The 23,514-nt window shown below is 44.6% G+C and overlaps 1 protein-coding gene across 1 annotated transcript in view; it reads right to left on the bottom strand.

Annotated features, from left to right (window-relative positions):
- LOC119965240 (electrogenic sodium bicarbonate cotransporter 1-like) overlaps positions 1-23,514 on the bottom strand; it is a 133,378-nt gene that overhangs the window by 34,417 nt on the left and 75,447 nt on the right. Inside the window, exons 16-20 of the mRNA XM_038795713.1 lie at positions 19,334-19,447; positions 14,408-14,569; positions 9,971-10,149; positions 3,227-3,299; positions 3,043-3,111 (exon numbers count right to left, since the gene is read on the bottom strand). Of these exons, the coding sequence (XP_038651641.1) occupies positions 3,043-3,111; positions 3,227-3,299; positions 9,971-10,149; positions 14,408-14,569; positions 19,334-19,447 (597 nt within the window). The remainder of the gene's footprint in view (positions 1-3,042; positions 3,112-3,226; positions 3,300-9,970; positions 10,150-14,407; positions 14,570-19,333; positions 19,448-23,514) is intronic.

Genomic DNA, 23,514 nt, shown 5'->3' with positions numbered 1-23,514 from the left:
CTGGCAAGCCTGGAGGGCCAGGAAGGCCCTCGTACTCACCTGATTCACTTAGGACGTGGCCTGGTCCATCATTGCAACCTTACCCACCCACCACCTCCATTTCCCACCCTCCCAGGGTATGTGTCACATCACTTCAGGGTCCTGGGACTGTGTCGGTACTGTCAGCGGTTCACTGTCAATAGCAGAAGGATGACAGGGCAGCACGGTGGCCTAGTGGTTAGCACAACCGCCTCATGGCGCTGAGGTCCCAGGTTCGATCCCGGCTCTGGGTCACTGTCCATGTGGAGTTTGCACATTCTCCCCGTGTCTGCGTGGGTTTCGCCCCCACAACCCAAAAATGTGCAGAGTAGGTGGATTGGCCACGCTAAATTGCCCCTTAATTAGAAAAAATAATTGGCTAATCTAAATTTATAAAAAAAAAAATAGCAGAAGGATGACGATAACCCGCAGAGAGCTGAGCGCTGGTGCTCCTCAATCTATTCCATAGTCTGACCCCTGCCTGTTTGCAAACTGCTCGCTTACACCCATCACCTGCACGCGGCAATGCATTGCGGAAGAAAGTGACAGAGGCATCCTACTGGTGTATATTATTAAATTCAGGTCCCCACTCTCCTGATGGTGCTTCGCCCCCACCCTCCACACTCTCCCTCACCCTCTACCTGCCCCATCCCCACTTCTCCTGGTGCCCTCGGTGATCCTCAATGTGCTTTGCCTTCCCAGCTCTACCACTATGTCTAGATGTCTCCCCAGGATGCGCATCTAAGATGAATGCAGCCAACTGCTTGCCACCTCCCGTGGTCTTTGATGCTTCTGGTGGGCATCCTCTGGGGGCCCTGGGACTGGAGGGCCCCGGCTCACTTGTCGATGCACAGCCATGCCGCCATGTCCCTGCGAGACGCAGCCTCATCAGAGGGGTGGAACTTAGGGTAGATGGTAGTCACTGTTGCCGCCCCATGCGAATGGTCTGGGTAGGCACCGAGCGCCCCCTCCCTGGGATCCACCTTGGGACAGAGGGGCAGCTGGTTTGAGCCTGGCTGGCCCTACATCATTTGGCTCTGTTAGCCCTGGCGGCTCCCTGATATCTGCACCATGGTGTCGACGCCCCTAACCCTAATGCTCCTCAATGACTGGGACAAGCCCCGCAGAGCCTTGGCAATGCCCATCTGAGAGCAGGACGTGTCCCGCAGAACTTCATCAAGGTCAGCCAGGCACTGGGTGATATCCCCCAGCGAGTCAGACATTCTGCCGAGGCCCTCAGCCATGAGCATCACAGACTGCTCAACACCTTGGACACCATCACTCATGGTGCCAACGTCGTGCACCAGGCTCTTCACTGCGGTCACCACCCCTGCAGTGTTGGCCTTGGTGCCACTTAATACAGGCACCATTTCCTGCGCCCATTGACTCTGGGACTCCTCCAATCATCTATGGATCAGCTGGAGTGACGCTGACATCTCCCTCTGAATGTCCCAGCCGCTCCCTGTCGTCTCCACCCGCTCTGGGTAACCCTGTTCGACAGGCTCAGCATCAAGCTAAGACCCAGCTGGATCCTGAGATCCAGCAGGCCTCCAACTACTGTCTCCCCTGGGGGTTCCTGCCTCCACCTAATGTGCATCATCAGCAGTGTGGTGCTCACCAGATTGTGCCCCAGAAGCCTAACCACTAACATTTTTCACCGAGGTGTGTGTATCTGCGCTGGTAAGGGCAGCACGGTGGCCTAGTGGTTAGCACAACCGCCTCACGGCGCCGAGGTCCCAGGTTCGATCCCGGCTCTGGGTCACTGTCCGTGTGGTGTTTGCACATTCTCCCCGTGTCTGTGTGGGTTTCGCCCCCACAACCCAAAAAATGTGCAGAGTAGGTGGATTGACCATGCTAAATTGCCCCTTAATTGGAAAAAATAATTGGGTAATCTAAAATTTAAAAAAAAAAAGTATCTGCGCTGGTGGAGGGTGGGGATGACAGCTGTTACACGACTATAATGATTGCGTCCTCAGAACTCTCCTCCGAGCCTGGGATGGGCCGGCGCCGTCGGCTGGAGGATCTGCAGGAGTATGGACATGTGGTCAGTGGGAGGGATGGATCAGTCAGTCAGTAAGGCAATGAGTACTCATGTCTGACAGGTCATCGAGGTGGAGCCAGGTAGTTCCTCACCTCTGGAGAGTCCACCAACCTCCGCATGGGTGACCGCCTTGTCCTCGGCCATCTCAATCACCTCCAGGGCAGACTCCTAGAAGGAGGTGAGGATTCTCAAGTCTGGCACCCCACCGCCAGTCTGGGCTCTCTCCCACTGATTATGGGAGATTGTTTCCTCAGGGCACCGTTAGCTAAATGTGTGCTTCACAGTTGTGGGGGTGGTGGTGTGAAGTGAGGGTTGGGGTGGGGTTGTTGAAAGTGTGGGTGGAGGGAGGGTTGAAGGGAAGGGGTGGTGGGAGGGTTGGGGGGGTGGATGCTCCCTTGGCAGGGGTGGGGCGTTGGTATCTACTCACTTCTGCTGCCTGGTGTAGGTCATTGATCTTCTTCCGACACTGGAGGCCAGTCTTCCTGGTCACCCTCCCCGAGCTGACTGCTGCCGCCACCTCGTCCCAGGCAGCACGGGCTGCCTTGTGGCTCTCCCTCTGGGACCCCCGGGGGAACAGGACATTCCTCTGGGCCTCCAGCACATCCAGGAGCCTCCCCAGGTCAGCATGCCCGAATCTTGGGGCCGGTTTCCTTGGCCCCATTGTTGCGAGCTGGATGGGATTGGCTGAGCAAGTGCAGCTTAAGTGCTGCTCAACCTTGTTAATGGGGCGCTGGCGAGCGCAGTCCCAGCGAATCAGCTGACAAGCCGTCATTTGCGGCGGGAAGCCTGTGAGGCCTGGTTTAGTGGACTAATTAACATTAAATTGCGTTGCCGACCTCGCTGGGCCAAGCGTCAGAAAGCTCATGGCAATTCCCACTCGCTCTCATGCTTAGAAATTTTTTCAGAGAATTGCGCCTCGAGTTACATATCTCACTTAAAATTTAAACTAATGATGTTTCGAAGCCAAAGACAAATGGTCTTACCTGAACACTGCTGAGAGCAGATACACCCATATATAGAAAGATTCCAAATAGGACTGGCATAGGGATGTACTAAGGAGCAATACAGATTAATTTATTAATAATTTTAAAAACATTAACCATCACTAAAATTCACAATTAACATGATTTATATATTTAAGTATGGCAGCTGTGGAATTATCATCACCTTAAGAATTGGAGCCAGACACAGTGATAAACCAATGAGGATGAAAACAAGCAGCCCAGTCACTCGCTGTTCCCTGCAAACATACAAAGTAACAAGGAATAAAAGAATAGATCAAATTTTGTCAATTAAAATCACATCTTTTTATTACTGCTGGAATTAGTGCAGATTTATATAGATGAAAAATTATGTTGTTCCTCATAAAAAAGTGTAAATGTTGCCATTTAAAATAAACTGGGCCATAACTTGATTGCACAGTATCAGTTCTTCAGTGAAAAATGGGCACCAAAGGATTCCATTTGGCGTGCAGGATATGTGCGCCCGTGCACACTGGATATGCACTGCAAGTAATATTGGTGAGGGCGCCCTATACCTGTCCAGGGCAGCTACTTAAAACTGCCATTAGGCCCACTGTCTATGCAAATCAAGGGCCTCATTCCTATTTCAGACTCCTTTCCCTGAAGGTTTCCAACTGAGCACGGCATGCGCTAAGTATACTATAGTCAGTGTTTTCAGATTAAAAGCAGTCATTCCGATGTTCTTTAAAAGGGATCAATGGAGCTTCCAGTCACAAGGCAAGGAAAGCAAAGCAAAAAAATGTTATTTGAATGTGAAGTCAGAAGCAGCAGAAGTGCTGCTTTTGTATTCTCATTAAAATTATGGGCTGTTGCTGCTGCATGGGTTTGCCTCCACCCAGAGGCACCTTGGGCCTAACAGCCATCATTCTCACAAACCTTGGTCTCCCTTTGCTGTATAGCTACCCCTAGAGCCAGAACAGGCACTCACAGATCGCTGACCAACCTCTAGGCCAATATTATATCTTAGTCGATAATTCTCTTTACCCATTATAACGGAACTTGTTTGTGAGTACATTCTTGGAAACTACACAAAACGGAATATGTGAATTCTTTATTAATCATACAATCATGGAATCCCTACAGTGCAGAAGGAGGCCATTCGGCCCATTGAGTTTGCACTGACCCTCTGAAAGAGCACTCCAATCAAGCTCAGTCCCCCACCCTATCCCAATAGCTCAACCTACACATCATTTTGGACACTACGGGACAATTTGTCATGGCCAATCCACCTAGCCTGCACTTCCTTGAACTTTGGAGAAAACCGGAGCAACCGGACGAAACTCATGCAGACCCAGGGAGAAAGTGACCCAGGGCCGGAATTGAACCCATGTCCCTGGCGCTGAGGCTGCAGTGCTAACCACTGTGCCACCAAGCCACACTAATGAAGCCCTGAGGTACAAAATGTGAACAGTCAAATTCATGGTATGTCAGAACCTTCAATTTTCATCCAGTATTCATTGCGTTTACAGTTTCTTTTCCTCAATTGTCTTGAAGGTGGGATTATGCTAGGTGTAGTTATGTCAGAATAGTCAATGACCTCGATTCTCACTGTGGTAACTTGACCACAAAAAGGTAGTTGAAAACGCTTTATTAAGTTTTTTTTTATTGTGGGCAATTTAGCTGGGCCAATCCACCTACCCTGCACATCTTTTGGGTTGTGGGTATGAGACCCACACAGGCACAGGGAGAATGTGCAAACTCCACACTGACACTGACCCGGGGCTGGGATCGAACTCGGATCCTCAGGACCATGAGGCAGCAGTGCTAACCACTGCACCGCCTTGCAGCCCTTAAAGTTTATAAAGTTAAAAAATAAAGTTATTCTTCTTCACTATATAAAAATATCTAAGTTTAGAATACAGTGTGGACTCAAAAATGGGAGCAGCTAGCTTAACATTGAATTAAAAATAACAGAATAGAATTAGGGCTAATGGCATTTAAATATGAATGTACATAGTTAACAACCACAACAACTAATGACATCACAGCACTTACTGCTGACATCAGCAATGGATTTAAATAAGAAGATGCATAATAATAACACACCGTAACACTTTACTGAATGTTCTTTTCAACAGGTTACTTAATACTACTGCTATGGCTGGGGTGCTGCAGCCAAATGTAACACCCTACTGCTACATTGACTGAAATAGATACTTGGAAACAAGTGTAGGCCATCAATTTGCCTTCCAAACCAATTAGATCATGGCTGATCTGAACCTCAACTCCAATTGCTACAGTCACCTAACAAAAATATATCCATCACTGAAAATGCCAATGGTCCCAGCATCCATAGCCTTTTGGGGCAAGGGTTCTAAATATCTACTATCCTATGTGTGTGGGCATGAGGATCACCTCTTCTATACCTCAGGGATGTATTTAAAAAAAAACAACTTACCTTGTTTCTGATTTTACTCCTGAATGGTCTTGTTCTAATTTCAGGTTTCTCTCGCTGAAGGAAACAGTTTCTCTCAATTTACGGTATCAAAACCTTTCAACATTACACTTTGATCTTCCAAAATCAAGGAAATATAACCTATCCCTTCCTGAGGTGTGGTGCCCAAAACTAAATGCAGTGCTCCAGATGATGCCTGGCGAAGGGTCTGCACGACTGAAGTACAAGCCTTGTATGGCAGCCCCCCCTTCAGATAAATTCCAAGATTCCATCCTGTTATTGCTTTTCGTGCCTGTGTAGTGACTTTTAATTATTTTTCTATTTGAACATCCAAAGTTTTGGCTCCTCCATCATCTCTAGATTCTCACCATATGAAATTTAATCTGATTTATTTTTTTGTTGTCAAAGTGGATGATATCGCACCCACCCATGTTGAAATCCATTTGCCATAGCTTTGCATACTTGTTTAACCCACACATGTTCCTTTGCAACTTCCCACCTTCACTACTTACTGTCACTCTTAACTTAGTGTCACCTGCAAACACAACTTTCTCTCCTTCACCCTCATTACAAATAAATATCATGAAAAGTTGAAGCCCCAGAACAGGTCTCTGAGGAACATCACTTTCCAGATTCCTCCAGAGTACCGGCACTGTCTCCGCACTTACTGTTTCCCGCCTCCCACTTAATTTCCAGCTCAAGTCAAAATGGTGCTGCCAATTTCATATGCATTCATTTTAAAAATAATTTTGTGGGTGCATGTTACTGAGTGCTTTATGGAAGTCCGTACAAATAATATTCATTGACACTTGTTCATCTGCTCATGGAAACTACTGTTCAGCCATGAAAGAAGAGCATATTCTGAAGAAAATTGATGCAACAGTTATTCCTCAGCTGAGAATTCCAGGTGTAACTGTTACAGTTCATGGATAATGTCATAATTCCAGCAGAAGCAAGGCTAAATTAAATAAAGGTTTATTCTTGAACAGGAATAAAGCCACAGCCATGGCATACAAAGCTAGCATCCGAGCCTGGGACCATCGGGTCCAGGTCTGGGACACAGTATTTAAAGTTTCCGTCTGCTCAACACAGGAACTCGTACTGCAAGAACCCCATGGGGAGGTCAATCAACCATCCCCCATGGTCTTCGTAGGGGTTATAGAATCCCCCCTTAGCTGTGTTTCATCCCCATCATTTCTGGGACAATGAGGCCTCTTCAGCCACCTAGAGCTTGGCCACAGGTCCGTGGCAGGTGGAGCTGGATTGGGGGTGGCGAAGCGGACAGGTGATCTTCGTTTCATCAGAGAGCACCCTAGGGTCACTAATGCAGGTTCATCCTCAGTACTACCCTCCAGAGGCACACCAATCTCTTCAGGGTCCATATCAGACCCTGAGTCTTCATTGTCAGGAGAGAAAGATTAGGGTCCCCCGCAGATTGGAGCCTGGTGCCAGAGACGGCCGTGACTGGAGTTGAAGATGTGGTTTCATCTGGAGCACTCTCACTACTCCTAAAGTGGTCAAGGTACTTTTTTCTTGGACCGTAACTTTGTAGGAGTCTTCTCGAATATGTCTCCAACTGGTGCTGTCCCCGATGTTTCGTATGTATATGGCATCCCCTGCTTTACACACCTTCTCAGGCCTCCTGGCATCGTATCTTCTCTTTTGACTCTCCTGTTTGCATTCCATCTTCCCTGCCAAATTGGGAAATTGCACGCTCAGCCTGGTGCGAAGTCGCTGTCCCATCAGTAATTCCACCATGGCGACTCCTGTCTGGGTGTGTGGTGTGGTTCAGTAATCGAGCAGGAATCAAGCCAACCAAGACTCCATGGACCCAGTCAGCTGTTTCTTCATCCCTTTTTTGAAAGTCTGTACCGCTTGCGCTGCCAGACCATTGGATGATGGCTGGTACAGTGCCGTCCGAATGTGTTTAATGCTGTTTGACTTCAGGACGGCCTGGAATTCCCGACTGGTAAAGGCTGTACCATTGTCAGAGACTAGGACATCCGGTATGCTGTGAGTACAGTAGCTCTGCTGGAGTTTCTCTATCGAGGCATGAGAATGGGCATCTATCATGATTAGGAACATTGACCCTAAAAGCAAACCAGCACGTTTACATGTACCTGTTCCCATGGCCTTCCAGGCCACTCCCATGGGTAGAGGGAGGCTGAAGGAGGGAGCCTCTGGTTCTCCTGACACAAGGGACATTGCTTCACCAAGTCCTCAATATCTGCGTTGAGCCTGGCCACCAGATGCAGTTCCCCTCGAGCATCTCCATTTTGGAAACCCCAGGGTTACCGTTGTGCATCTCCATCAGGTTTGAGTGCACACCTGGGTGGGGAAACGACTACCCAGGGTCCCCAAAGGATAATACCATCGTTGACACTCAGTTCTTCTCTTTTTGTGAGGTATGGCTTCATGTTGTTAGTGGGATGTCCTCGGATCCCGTCATTGACGATCATATGCCACAACTTGGACAACATGGGATCCTTCTGTGTCCAAGTCTTAATCTGTTTTGCAAATACAGACAATGTGGCTAAAGGTCATGGTGACCTCTTTCAAACTGGCCAAGGGGACAGCTTGTGGGCAGCTGGAGGTGACTCAAGGCGACCATGTTGGCTGCGGAGTCTGCACATTCTCCCCGTGTCTACATGGGATTCTTCCGGGCTCTCCGGTTTTGTCCCACAAGTCCCGAAAGATGTGCTTGTTAGGTGAATTGGATATTGTGAATTCTCCCTCCGTGTACCCGCAACAGAAGTCGGAGTGTGGCGACTAGGAGATTTTCACAGTAACTTCACTGCAGTATTAATGTAAGCCTACTTGTGACACTAATAAAGATTATTATTATTTGCACCCAGGGCAGTGCTCACAGGAGTATTCGTAGGCCGCCAGTAGCAAGGCGCATTGTTGAATCAGGGCAGAAGTGATAGAAGTGATTGCTTTGTCCTCTTTAAAAAGGCCCAGCAAAGGCTTGTGGTCTGCCATGGTGATGAAGTGCTGGCTATAAACATACTGGTGGATTTTCTTTACACCAGAAATAACAGCCAAACCCTCCTTCTCAATTCACGAGTAGCACTGCTCTGCATGCAGAAGGGTCCTGGATGCATAGACAATGGGTCTTTCCATGCCATCTTCCCAACGATACAAGAGAACTGCTCCATAAGGAGATATGTCAATATTAGCTCCTTCTTGGAATTGGAGTGGCCCAATATATTCAACGACAGCAGTTGCCATTTTACTTTCACAAAGCATTCAGCTTTCAGAGCCTGCCATAACCACCTTTGGTGTTTCTTTAGTCACAGATGCAGTGCTGCCAGCAGTGTGGCCAGATTTGGGATGAATTTCCCATAGTAGTTTATCAATCAGGAAGGATTTCAGCTGTCATTTTGCAGAGTAGGTTCCCCCTTAATGGCCCTGGCCTTATGCTGCATGGAGTATAGGCCTTTTTTCTCCACCCAGTACCCTAGATGCGTTACCTCATCTGCCTAGAATACACATTGCCCTCTCTTGAGATGTACGCCTCTCCTGCGGGCAGATAGATCTATAGGGTATGGGCCTGAGGTGGCTTTGACTTCTTCCCTGGCTGGAATGCATTTTCCGATTCCCACAGACTTTCCTACGTTGTGTCCTTGTACACTTGTATTCTTTCGGAGAGGGTTTCCAATACACCTGGGGTTATCCTGCTGTTTCTTAGACCCCCAGGGTATCCCTGTGGAATGTTGGGTCAATAATGGATGATGTATGTGGGTGCCTTCACCAGAAACACAGGCTTCTTAATGCGAGGACTCTGCCCCCAACCCAAGAACGCTACTGTCCGGTGTCCTTGAAGTCCCTGAGCCCCTTTTTCAGCAGTTTCCAGGGACAAGGCCTTTTCAGGTCTAAATTGGCTCCGTCACCAATTATTTTGGACTGTGCCATTGTTAATCCCACACATCAGTCAATCGGGTAGCATCTCGGTCAGGGATGGGCCGAATTCGTAGTATTTTGCCAACCTCTGCAATCTACACAAGGTCTATAAGCTCAACAAAAGTTTTAAAGATTGCTTGGAATCCCTTACTTGATCCTCATCGCCAGTGTAATAATTCCAGCAGAGGCCAGACTAAATTAAATAAAGATTTATTCTTGAATATAAATAAAGCCACAGCTGCAGCACACAAAGCTAGCTTCCCAGCCCAGGATCATCGCTAATGCCGTCCGGATCTGGTGGACAGTGTTTAAAGTCCCGCTAGTGATTCCCGAGGCATGCCTCCGCCTGCTCAATACAGAAACTCGTATTCCACAAAGCCCACGGAGAGATCAATCTCATCCCCCATGGTCTTTGCGGATGTTATCAGAGATATGCTGGGTATGGATGTGATTTGGTTGATTACACTGAGGACACAATTGTGTTCAAACAAAGCATATGCGCCCATTTTAAGACAACTCTAATTATATACGCATTGGCTTCCATCATCATCAGCAATCTATACAAAATCCTCAGAATATTGTTGAACATACCTCACTCCCATAAATGTGGGCTCTACACCTGGGGCAGATTTTGCAGTCTCCATTTTCAAGCTGTCTATGTGTGCAAGGGATATTACAGTTGCGGACACGTACCAGGGCAGACCCGTGAATGAAGTAAGGATCATAAGGATAGCTATCCAGAACAGGTCTAGGTGAAAGCCAGCACCTTTCTGTGGGGTAATTGTCACAGTTTGAATTGGGAAAAGAAAAGACATGCTAAATAGAAATTACATCTGTCCAAAATATTTTACCAGAGTGCTCATTGCCATTTCTCTAAAAACTTCAGCAAAGGTCTTCTGCTAGAGCAGGGCGATAGAATCCCTTTTAGATCTTTTAAAATAACATTGTTTTCCTCACAATAGTCTTCTGAATTTGCAAGTGTGTTAGTTTGAGTGAAGTTCGATTCACAATTTAGCCATTATTCCATGGAAAGCATTCATGTTCCACCTTTTCAAAATATTAATTTAAGTTTATATAACCTGTCTCATATTTTGTGTGTTGAATATGGGATTGAAGCTATGTGATCCTTTTTCAAACAGACGTATTAACTCGCTAAACTAAATTATAGCCAGTACATGATATTTTTGCATTGCAACAATTACTTTGTTTTGTCAGCTATATTATTGCACAGATTATTAAAGTCGACTAATTAAAGTGGTTTATAGTTTTGTGAAATTAAGTGACTGGTAAATTAGTCTTAAATACTTGGATAATAAATATTGCTGCTTATGGCAGGGAAAGTAATATAGCAACTTAAAACACTTTCGTATTTATTTTTTTCTGCCCTAATTTTCGCCCTGTAATTTTCTCCCTTGTTCTTCCCTTGAAAGTCATTACCGCCTTGCTAATGTAAGATTTCAACCCTCAAGTACCTGATGAATCTTTATGTTTGTACCCAGACAATTGGTATTAGTATGCTATTCAATCATGACGGATGTCATACCAAACCTGATTCTGTGAACTTCCAGGTGAGAAAAACATGACATCAAGGATATAATCTTCAGATCATTTTCTCTCTCAAATACTAAATAGGTTAAAGGGAGGGTGATGAGTGAGGAAAGCATGTGGTGGCAGGGCGAGTGCAGAAGAGGATTTCCATTCCTGGGGCATTGGAGTAACTTTTGGAACTGCAGAAGACTACAGTAAATATTTGCATTTATAAAGTGCCTTTAAGAAGAAGAATGTTCCTGGGCACAGAGGCATAATCAGACAAAAATAGGTGTCAGATCAGTGTTTGAGATATTAGGACTGGTGTCTACTGCTTGGCAAAAGAGACCCTTAAAGGGGGAGAGGGAACTGGCAGAGGAGTGGGGAAGAATTAGAGGAAATTTGAGCTAGAGCTCCAGGGGGCGAGGAGACTGAATACATAGATGCTAATGATGGATGAAGGAGGTGGGGTGGATACACAAAAGGCTATAGATAAAAGAAACAGAGGGGAGTCTAGGCCTGGAGGAGTTTAAAGCGATAACACGAGGAAGAGCTGTGAATGGATTGAAAAAGGAATTAAAATTTGAAATTTAATGTATAAGGGAACTGGAAGCCACTTAGGTCAGCAAAGCCATCGGATGATGAGTGAGACTCGATGCTGGATCGCAAATCGCTAAGAACTGAAGTTTACAGGGATGAGAATGAAAAGCCAGTTAAGTGTGGACTGAAATAATTCAGTCTGGAGATGACAAAGGCAGAGATGAGGATTTCAGTGCCAGGTAGGTTGTGACAAGGGTGGAGGTGAGTAGCATTACATGGATGTAAATAAATAACATTTGTGACGGAGTACATATGGGATCAAAAGTTCAGCTGGATGTCATATAGGATTGTGAGATTACCAGCAGTCTTATTCATTTTTAGGCAGGGGCCAGGGAGGAATTTGGAATCAGTGATGAGGGGTTGGGACTGAAAACAATGGCTCGAGTCGTCTCAGTTTTGGAGGACATTATGGCTCATCCAAGACTGAATGTTGAACAACAGTTCGACAACAGAGGCAACGGAGGGAATGAGCGATGTGGGGAAGAGTGGAGTAAGTTATATTAGTGTGTATCTGGAAGCTGACTCCATGTCAACTGTGTGCAGATTTCTCCCTCTATCCCATCTCTTTGGCTGCCTCTATTACAAACTGAGAATTGGGCCATTTCCATTCTGAATTCTTAACTCTTGCATTGGCAAAAAAAAGGCCCTTCACAAAGGCACCATCAGAGAAAAAGCAAATACAGAGAAAGGGGATATTAGGAAGTGTGACTGAAGCCTTAGTCAATAAAAATAAACTAAAATTTGAAACATGAGTATGGACTAGTAATACTGAAGATGGCCTTCAGGAATACAGAAGTGTAATAAGGAGGTGAAAGGGAAAATGAAAAGAACTAAACAGGATCTGAAAATGTCCAGCAAATAGTTTTAAATGAAGTAGCAAAAAAAAGGGAACAGACAGAAATAGGGTAGGGCAGCTCCAGGGTGTAGGAGGAGTCTAATTGTGGAGAATGAAGAGAGCAGACATATTAAATAAAGGACCTGGAATTTTCTCGGAAGTGCCCAGGCCTAACTTCCAGTGAAGTAACGTCAGGAAAGCGGGAGCAACTCTGAAGAAATTACCTCTCAATATTTTGCATCTACCTTTACAAAATGATGGTGGAAGTGAGAACATTTGTATGCGAGCACAGTTTTTGGAACAATCAATAAAAGAATTGAACGACTGATTGTACAGAAAATGCTAAAAACACTCAGCAGGTCATGCAACATCTGCGGGAGTCATCAATATGAAACATTGACGTGTTTTTCTCTCCATAGAAAATGCCTAATCTGTTGTGTATCTCCAATATTTTCAGCTTGTATTTCTCATTTCCAGAATCTTCAGCATTTTGCTTTATATGAGTAATAATTCAGGATGAATAAATTAGAAGACCTTCATAACGTGAAATCAAGCAAAGGAAATAAAGAGGGGATGACTGAGGATCAAGCCACAATCTGTGAATACTGATTAAATATAGAAGTTGTGCAGTGAGACTAGAGATTAGGAGGTATAATATCATTGTTCAGGGAAGGATAAAAGGATAAGTCGCTTAACTATAGATCTGTTCATCTAAAAGCAGTTGTGGCTAAACTCTTAGTTAAGTTAAGTTAATCAAAGAAAGGCACCACGGATTTTCTAAGGCAACTTGTGTTTGACAAATATTATAATTCTTTTGACGAAGTGACAAACAAGATATGTGCTTTAGGTGGATTGTCAGAAGATGCTTAAAAGGTATCACACAGGAAATCAATTAGAAATTTCATTTGCGGTGTATAAGGAAATGTAATAGTATAGATAGAAAATTGGTTATTGGACAGAACATAAAGAGTGGGCTGAGAAGTATCCACTCTTGTACATACAGCTGATTTGGGTCAATGTTGGTAATGAAGAAAATAGAAGGAGCAGTATGAAGACACCGAGAAATTAAAGACAGTTTGGTGGAATGATGGCACACACAATTTAATATAAGTAGGTAGGTAGTTCGTTTTTGGGAAAAACACAAGAAATTGGAGTATTCATTTATAGAAAGGCACTGAAGAGACACTTAGGAAATCCAAATGTAATTTGCTGAAAAAGTGCAGGTAGATAAAGTCCTAAAAAGGTCAACATAATTTTGGGTTTTACGAGTAGATGTGTGGATGAGAGGAGTGAAGAAATAATGATGAATTTATACAAAACATTGACTTAGCTATAGTTACTGCACTATGCAATGTTATGCATCGCGTTACAGAAAGGACATTAAAGCCATAGGCAGTATTCAGTGTAGGCTCAGCAGGATGATGTCAGGAATTGGACCCTGTGGTTGTGAGAGGAGAAATGAGATTCTGCGACCCTTTCCTTTAAAGCAGAAAAGGCTAACAGGAGATTCAATTAAGCTATTTGAAATGATAAGAGAGGTTAATAGGGAAAGGCTATTTGCATGGATTAGAGAAACAATAACTAAGGATCACAAATTTAATATGATTAAGTGAGTGAGGAAAAGGATTAAGAGATGTCTTTGCGCAAAGGGTTGTTGGAACAAGGAATTAATTGTCACTGGGAATGGTTGAAGCAAGGTCCATTGTTTCTTTTAAGGAAACATTGGATAAATATTTGAAACAGCAACAGGTACAACATGATGGGGGAGTGTGAGATCAGATTTGGATTACTTTACCAAAGAGCCAGAACAGTTATGATAGGCTGAATTGCCTCCTCCTCTGCTATAAACTTACATGATTGTAATGCAGGCATTATTGTACAGCATAATTGCAGCAAATAATAATGAATTGTTAAAAGTACTTATTTTCAGAAAGGAATTTTGGAAATAAAATTCAAGCTAACTTTGCTAATATTTGAACCACATAAAATGAATCACCTTGCGAAGGTTCCAACTGACATAGTGGCAAAACAAAATATATTTTAAAAGAGGCAGATTAACAACAAACCTTGAGTTTATGTTCCTTGCGATTCAGGATGAGAGCAGTAATTTGCTGGTCCATAAAGACAAGTATTGTGACCAGCAAAGCTGGCACAGTTGCAATGAAGCACATCCACCATTCATTCCTTCCAAATGGATATACAAACCACTCTCTTTGTGGGTTTGTTGGCTTTAATAAAAATAAGTATATTGATTATATTGCATTTCCTCAAGGCATTAAAAAATATTTATGTCCATCTATCCTCTGTTTTTCCTTCCTCATCGAACTATCCACATTAACCTTTATTCCCTCCACCTTCATATGTTTCTTTAACTTCCTCTTAAAATGTATGTATATTATTCAAGTTACCAACACCCTATGGTAGCGAGGTCTCACCATTCCTATTATTAAGAAGTTTCTTGTGAATTCTATATTGAATTTTAAAGTGCTAATTTAAAATGTATATATATAAAACAAAAAAGAGTGGCTTAGGTAAATATTGGTCCTTTAGAGGCTGAGAATGGAGATTTAATAATGGGAGATGAGGAAGTGGCTGAGGAACTGAACGGGTTTTTTGGGTCGGTCTTCACAGTGGAAGACACAAATAACATGCCAGTGACTGATAGAAATGAGGCTATGACAGGGGAGGACATTGAGATGATTGTTATCACTAAGGAGGTAGTGCTGGGCAAGCTAATGGTGCTAAAGGTAGACAAGTCTCCTGGCCCTGACGGAATGCATCCCAGAGTGCTAAAAGAGATGGCTAGGGAAATTGCAAATGCACTAGTGATAATTTAACAAAATTCACTAGACTCTGGGGTGGTCCCAGTGGATTGGAAATTAGCAAACGTGACACCACTGTTTAAAAAAGGAGGTAGGCAGAAAGCAGGAAATTATAGGCCAGTTAGCTTAACTTTGGTAGTAGGGAAAATGCTGGAATCTATCATCAAGGAAGAAATAGCGAGGCATCTGGATAGAAATTGTCCCATTGGGCAGATGCAGCATGGGTTCATAAAGGGCAGGTCCTGCCTAACTAATATAGTGGAATTAAAAAAATTTTTTTAGAGTACCCAATTCATTTTTTCCAATTAGGGGGAAATTTAGTGTGTTCAATCCACCTACCCTGCACGTCTTTGGGTTGTGGGGGTGAAACCTACACAAACACGGGGAGAATGTGCAAAATCCACACGGACAATTTAGTGGAATTTTTTGAGGACATTACCAGTGCGGTAGATAACGGGGAGCCAATGGATCTGGATTTCCAGAAAGTTTTTGACAAGGTTCCACACAAAAGATTGCTGCATAAGATAAAGATGTATGGCATTAAGGTAAAGTCATAGCATGGAGAGAGGATTGGTTAATTAATAGAAAGCAAAGAGTGGGGATTAATGGGTGTTTCTCTGGTTGGCAAGCAGTAGCTAGTGGTGTCCGTCAGGGATCAGTGTTGGGCCCACAATTGTTCACAATTTACATAGATGACTTGGAGTTGGAGACCAAGTTCAATGTGTCCAAGTTTGCAGACGACACTAAGAGAGTGGCAAAGCAAAAAGTGCAGAGGATACTGGAACTCTGCAGAGGGATTTGGATAGGTTAAGTGAATGGGCTAGGGTCTGGCAGATGGAATACAATATTGACAAATGTGAGGTTATCCATTTTAATAGGAATAACAGCAAAAGTGATTATTATTTAAATGATAAAATATTAAAACATGCTGCTGTGCAGAGACCTGGGTATGCTAGTGCATGAGTTGCAAAAAGTTGGTTTACAGGTGCAACAGGTGATTAAGAAGGCAAATGGAGTTTTGTCCTTCATTGCTAGAGGGATGGCGTTTAAGACTAGGGAGGTTATGCTGCAATTGTATAAGGTGTTCGTGAGGCCACACCTAGAGTATTGTGTTCAGTTTTGGTCTCCTTACCTGAGAAAGGACAAACTGGTGCTGGAGGGTGTGCAGAGGAGATTCACTAGGTTAATCCCAGAGCTAAAGGGGTTAGATTACGAGGAGAGGTTGAGTAGACTGGGACTGTACTCATTGGAATTTAGAAGGATGCGGGGGGGATCTTATAGAAACATATACAATTATGAAGGGAATAGATAGGATAGATGCAGGCAGGTTGTTTCCACTGGCGGGTGAAAGCAGAACTAGGGGGCATAGCCTCAAAATAAGGGGATGTAGATTTAGGACTGAGCTTAGGAGGAACTTCTTCACCCAAAGGGTTGTGAATCTATGGAATTCCTTGCCCAGTGAAGCAGTTGAGGCTCCTTCATTAAATGTTTTTAAGATAAAGGTGATGTACCATCAATTGAACGCGAGACGAGTTGCTGGACAAAAGTATGGCTTTAATCAGCTAGATGTTAGACCTGCGGTCGATTACAGTATAAGGACGACCGCCGGGAGTACTGGGTATTTATACCCCGCCCTGGAGGCGGGGTTAACTCAGCCTCTCGACCAATCGGGGAGCCGTCACATGACTGGTCTCAACCAACCGGTCGAGAGGCACATAACCGACCAGGGCCAATGGTAAGCTGGTGTTCTGCACCAATGGCAGGCAGCTATGCTAATCATACCACCACAAAAGATAGGTCGTTTTTTGAAGAATAAAGGGATTAAGGGTTATGGTGTTCGGGCTGGAAAGTGGAGCTGAGTCCACAAAAGATCAGCCATGATCTAATTGAATAGCGGAGCAGGCTCGAGGGGCCAGATGGCCTACTCCTGCTCCTAGTTCTTATGTTCTTATATCAAAATATTTACTCTATCACAGAGAAAAATATTTTAATACATTTTCTGTAACTCAGACGCTTCAGAATAGTGAACAAATGTTTACTGTTTAAACATCAAAGAATGAAGAAATGAAGGGTTGGATGATGGCAGAATTTAATATTGCTGGAGAGTTGATTATAATCAGTAGCTTAAGAAAAATTGGTTATGTTAAAGGTTTTAACAAAGAATTATTGCATTTGGGAAGCTAACGACCCTGAAGAGCTGTGTAGGTTTCAATTTAATAACCTAACTCAAAACTCAACTCAAAACCCACATGGACATACAATTCAAAAAGATTTGCATTTTGAGACAAATATAAAAGGATTTAGCCAACCACTTTACCATGGAAACAGTGCCCTCTTTAAATTTATTATTGTTGCTTGCAGTCATAAGCAAGTCAAAATCCACTAAAGCTCTAATTACCTCAGAATACAGTACTCAAATATTGTTCTTCCAACAAATAAAATCTTCCTGCTACAACTTTTCTGTGCATATCATAAAGAATTATTAGTTCAGCATTGTGGTGTCAAACCAAGAAAACCCGATCAATGCAATCCTTTAAAACAGACTTTTAAGCATTCGCAAGGGATAGACATTTGCCAATTTTCCAGGACAGTGACTGACAGCAGCTCTAATATTTTGCAATCACATCCGAAATGATAATGATTTGTGACTTGAAAATCAAAATGGCAGTTTATTAAATTGTTGAATTGGCTTTCTGTAACAGGATAAGCTCCTGGGACAGCCAAGTGCAGTTTGCCTCACAGTGCCAGCTGGAATCGCAAAATCGTTTCTGCACCGAAGCAGGCCATTTGGCCCATCGTGCCCATACTGGCTCTCTGAAAGAGCAATTCACTTAGTGCCATTCTCCCATCCTCATTTCTGTGGAGTGCTTTTATTTTTCAGCAAGATCTTTCATTAAACAGGTTTGCCCAACTAGTATTTAAAATTTGCACTAATCTAAATAATCACAGAATTCAAAGATGACAACATAATGCTGCACATTTCTGTAACAGACTGCATCAGAAGAAACCAGAAGAAATGTGCAGCAGCACAGTCAAGGCGGGAGAATCTTCACGAGCAGCAGCAACGTGCGCTGCATTGCCAATGCTCAGAAGATTCAGGCCATTTGTAACTTATCATTGGAACTATTGGAACCTGCAAGACAACATTTTACTCCACAGGTTGATTTCTACGAATGCATTTGTTTTTTTCAAAATGTTTTAATGGTATGTTGTCCTAGTTTTTTTAGTTGTCTGTATTTATACCCCAGCCATGGCTCAGTCGGTAGTGCGCTCACCTCTGAGGCACAAAAGGTTCCAGGTTCAAGTCCCTGCTCCAGGCCCTGAGCACAAAAATTAAGGCTAACATGCCAGTGCAGTAATGAGGGAGTACCGCACTATTCAAGGTGCTGTCTTTCGGATGTGACATTGAATCAAGGACTGCTCAGGGGGATGTAAAAGATCCCATGGCATTATTTCAAAGAAGGTTTGGGGAGTTATCCCCCGTGTCCTGGCCAATAGTTATCGTTCAATCAACACCAAGGAAACAAATCATCATAATAACATGGGACAAAAATTCATACAGAGGTGGTGATCTAACCCCCGGCTGAAATTTGGAGCCAAGCCCACCACTGCTTCGTTGGGACTATTGGGCAGTCTGCAACACGGAAAAGCCATTTGCTGGAAACAGTCCAAGAGTATCACTCGGCATGGGAAAGAAAACCCACAAAGTGGGGAATACAGTGGCGGGAGGGGGTTCCTCTATTGGGCACAGGGTGCCCAAACTAATGAGGACACCCCCCACTCCCCAGTCAACATAATGCCTCCTCCTTGCTGCTTGTAAAACCAACAGTGATGGTAAGCATGGATACGGCACCTCTTCCAAGGAACCAATTTATGGCTCCCCTGTCCTCAACCCACTCCCAAGGTTGGAGGGGGTTGTACAATTTCACTCCTTAACTTAATTTCCCATCACCCCTAGATGTATGAGAGGGAACAAAATCAAAACTCTTACTCGGAGTGCCCACCCGTACCTCATACTGCAAAGCACACATTTGTAAGTATCAAGAGTGGTACAATCAAACTTGCTTACAATGTTCTTGAAATTATTCAAGGGGCAATAGAATAATTTCCCAATAAATTATCAATTAAATAATTAGACAATACAAACAATTACTGTTCATGCTCACAAACCTTAAGCTCACTTGGCACAATGAGTTTTGGGGTATCCACACCAACTAGGACATCAACTCCACAGAAGATCAATATTGACAAGATAATGGAAAAATCACTGATAAGTTTCCTGACCTAAGGAAGAAATTAGTAAATTGTAAAACAATCATGCTGCAGAGCCATTTTAAATGGTTTCATTTGGACCAACTGATCCAATGCGATCAAGCATTGTGATAATAGCCATTCTTCGCACATATTCTTTAAGTTAAAAACACAAATTTAAACAAGTGTAATTAATCTACAATTAAAGCTGCACCGCCTTTATCTAAATGGGCAGTTCCATGGCTGATATTGTGAAATTGTAATGATTAATGATAAACAAGAGTACTGAAGGTTATTTATGGACAAGCATGTACAGTTTTAAACTGGTAAAAGGCAATTCAAAAATAACGCCTCAAAGTTCATCTTGATGTAGACAGTACTTAGCACCTGGAATGGGCTCCAGTCAGGGTGTTAGAGGCAAAAACTTTGGATCTATTTAAGAGACAGTTTGATGCCCCGATGGGAAGATAGTAGATTTTTCTGGAAGGATGATCTCATGTAGATTGAATGCCCACTCCATCCTTTTTTATCCCGTGACCTTTCCAATTTGAGACAAAACTGGCAACTATTTTCAAAGTGGGACTTGAATAGTCAGAGAGTTAATAAATATTTTGTTCCAGGTTTGAGGATACTTAGCCCCAATTGTTGTGAGACTCGGCGCTACATGATTATTTCAGTCTGATTTGCAGTCACTTCATATCATTTTAATAAACTCTCAGGGAAAACACAAAATATAGCCCAGTACCATGACCACATAAATCTCGGCTGTGTCTTTGCCACTGCTGAGATACAAAAGGAAGCTTTCACCTCCTTTCACATTCCTGGACCAAGTCAACAGTTTGGTTCTTGTTTCAAAATCAAGGCAATGTCATGTCGCAGCTGACCAGGGAAACGAGCTTCAGGAGATAGGCGCATCCTACCACCAGGAGGCACGTCCTGCAGGTAACCAATCTAGAGCAATTCTATCCTGATCTGACATCTACACACACCAGTTTCCAGCAGGAGTTGTGGAAAGTGACCAGGAATGGGAAGACTGTGTGATTTCCCCTCTCCTTGAATCCCCTGGGGAAGTTCGGAACCTCTCCTCCAGTGGGTTGGGAAGCCAAAATTAGATCACCAAAGTTGTTTCCAAATATATTAGTTTTACAGCCGGCCGCCAACATGAATTCAATTGGGTTCCATGATAGCTCATAGAGTTTATTCAGTAAGTAGTGGAGTCATACACAGACAAGGAAGGTTTGATCACCTGGACATCAATATGCAAGCTCTGCCCCCATTGCAGAAGATCCTGGTGGTGGGGAGGTTAAACAGGTAAAATAAAAAGTGGGGAACAACCCCCAACCTGCCAAATGGGCAAGTTGCCATCTTTACAGCAGCAGGTTACGAGGTGTGCAAGTGTCCAATCTTAGTGAGCCTGGACTCTTCATTGCCATATTTAAATCAATTGCACTGCGTGAGCCTGAATTGAAATGAATTACTGCCAACCTGGTTTCCTTGTGCTAGGGAAACCTGGCAGCAAAATAAACAGCTGCTGTCTCCAGAATGCTTTTGAGGGCACTCCTTGTGGCTAGGAGGAACAGGAATGCACCCTCCAAACCCCCATGGAATCCCTCAGCATTACTTCTGTCAATCATGTCTGTCCAACCGCAATCACAGAAATCTCCCCCTACCCTAGATCTGCAATCTGCCATTCAATCTGATTAACCCCCGCACCTCCAACCCCAACCTGTTGTCTGACCCGGAGTCCATTCGGCCCCTCCCCACCTCCAACCGTGATCTAGTGCCTGCCCCGATTGCTGGGACCGGTTTCCAAAGGGGAACGACCGAGGCTTCCTGTCCTCAGTTCTCCCATCCAACAAGTGGCTAGCTGGTCAATTCTGTCCGGCTGCCCGATAGGAAGTGGAAAAAGAATGGTAAGAGGTGGTACCCTTAAATTCACCAGGATCTTCATGTCGCTGGCCTGTTCCAAGCAGGTTTCCTCTGTGCTAGCAAGCTCCCCTGCACCCAACCTCTGAATATCAGTCGATCTCAGCTAGGGGAAAGGATGTGGTGGCAGTGCTAAAATTACTTTCAAAGGAAAGTAAGCCAGTGTTTCTGCTCCAGGTCACCCTGCAGTGACCCCTGCTGGAAGTGAGCAGATGTGGATCTCACATGAGCAGACAGCATATTCTACTGATACTCAACATCAAAGCTCATAGATACAAGATTAAATGCAAGTGATGCGTTATTTTATAACGCCTGCTGTTATTTTAACTAACCCATCATTTTAGGTAGGAGCTTCATTAAAGAAGCAAATCAGAGTTCTTTCATGTCATTAGGAACTCAATGACAATTTAACAATCTGTCTATTGCAGAAGCCCTGTTCAGTAAAACCTGGCAGGGAAAACAAGGCCCTTAAGATAAGTCAGAAACTAGAGCAGCACGGTGGTGCAGTGGTTAGCACTGCTGCCTCATGGTGCCGAAGTCCCAGGTTCAATCCCATTCTCTGGGTCACTGTCCATATGGAGTTTGCAGATTCTCCCCGTGTTCTGTGGGTTTCGCCCCCACAACCCAAAGATGTGCAGGGTTGGTGAATTGGCCATGCTAAATTGCCCCTTAATTGGAAAAACATGAATTGGGTACTCTAAATTAAAAAGAAGGTAAGTGGGACCAGGAGGAGCAGGAGTGCTCTTCTGGGTTACGCAAGCAAAGTCTCGGGGTGCAATTTAACGGAAAAAGTGTAATTCCGAGGAAGATTCTCACCATTACTAACTGTCTTGCCGTCTGATTCGTTGGACTCGCACCCCAGCATCTTGCTGCTAACAAGAAGAGCTGCTTTTAAACGCTCCCTCACCACTCTCTCCCCGTCAACACAAACCAGGCAGTGCGCAGACCTGCTCCTCGCTTTGGGGTTGTTGACCTGGCCAGGCTTCTGGATGCAGTGGATGCGAGACAGGACATCCTGTTCCCCCGAGGAGGTCGGAGGGTCAGCAGCAGGGCCACCAATGCCGCCTTGGAGGTAGTGGCAGCAACTGGTCAGTTCGGGCAGCATGATCAGGAGGACCGCCATACAATGTCGGAAGAAGGCCAATGACCTCCATCGATCTGCAAGGGTAAGTTACCACCTCTCTCCTGACATTGGTTTAGTCTGACACCCTTCATATTCCCCAAACCCCCGCCACAAATCACTTCGCACCTTCCCCACATTCGGTCTTGGTACTTGTTCCACAGCACCCTTGGCACCCACCAGCACAACTCTTCATGCCAAATTGCAGTGCCCACATATGCCACCTGCCATTGACCCCACCCACCCGATCCATCAATCATGCTGCTCACAATGCCCTCTCTTTGTCCCCTCAGGATACGTTGGCCCAAAATACACGTGAAAGAGCCAAGACAAGCGGCGGAGTAGCAGAGATTAAGTCCTCACCCCCTATGAGGAACAGGCCCTGGAGATTGAGGGATAGACTGAGGAGAGAGCAGTCACTGACAGTGAGGTTGGCCTGAGCTGCAGAGGTGAGGATCCACTGCCCCATCACCCAGATGATAGCAGGGTTGCACAGTGGTTAGCACTGCTGCCTCACAGCTCCAGGGACTATGGTTCAATTCCAGCCTCGGGTGACTATGTGGAGTTTTCACTTTCTCCCTGTGTCTGCGTGGGATTCCTCCAGATGTTCCAGTTTCCTTGCACAGTCCAAAGATGCATACGTTTGGTGGATTGGCCATGCTAAATTGCCCCTTAGTGTCCAAACGGTTAGGTGGGGTTATTGGGTTACGGGGATAGGATGGAGTCGTGGGCTTAAGTAAGGTGCTCGTTCCAAGGGTTGTGCAGACTCGATGGGCAGAATGGTCTTCTTCTGCATTGTAGGGATTCTATAACCTGTCTCAAACGAGTTGTTCATGTCAGACAAAACAATACTTCCCTTTCACTGGCCACATGTCCATTCTCTCGCAGGATCTCCATTTGATGGGGCTGGGCAATCCAGAACCGTCTCCATCTCTGCCACCCAAGTGGACACCTCAGAGGAGAGCTCTGAGGAGACCATCATCGAGGTGTCACAAATGTAGAGACACATACCTCGGTGGGCGACATTAGTGGACAGGCTTCTGGGGCCCAATCT

Source organism: Scyliorhinus canicula, chromosome 4, assembly GCF_902713615.1.
Source record: "Scyliorhinus canicula chromosome 4, sScyCan1.1, whole genome shotgun sequence".
In the NCBI taxonomy this organism is placed as follows: Eukaryota; Metazoa; Chordata; class Chondrichthyes; order Carcharhiniformes; family Scyliorhinidae; genus Scyliorhinus; species Scyliorhinus canicula.
This window is presented reverse-complemented; position numbering and strand designations above follow the sequence as displayed.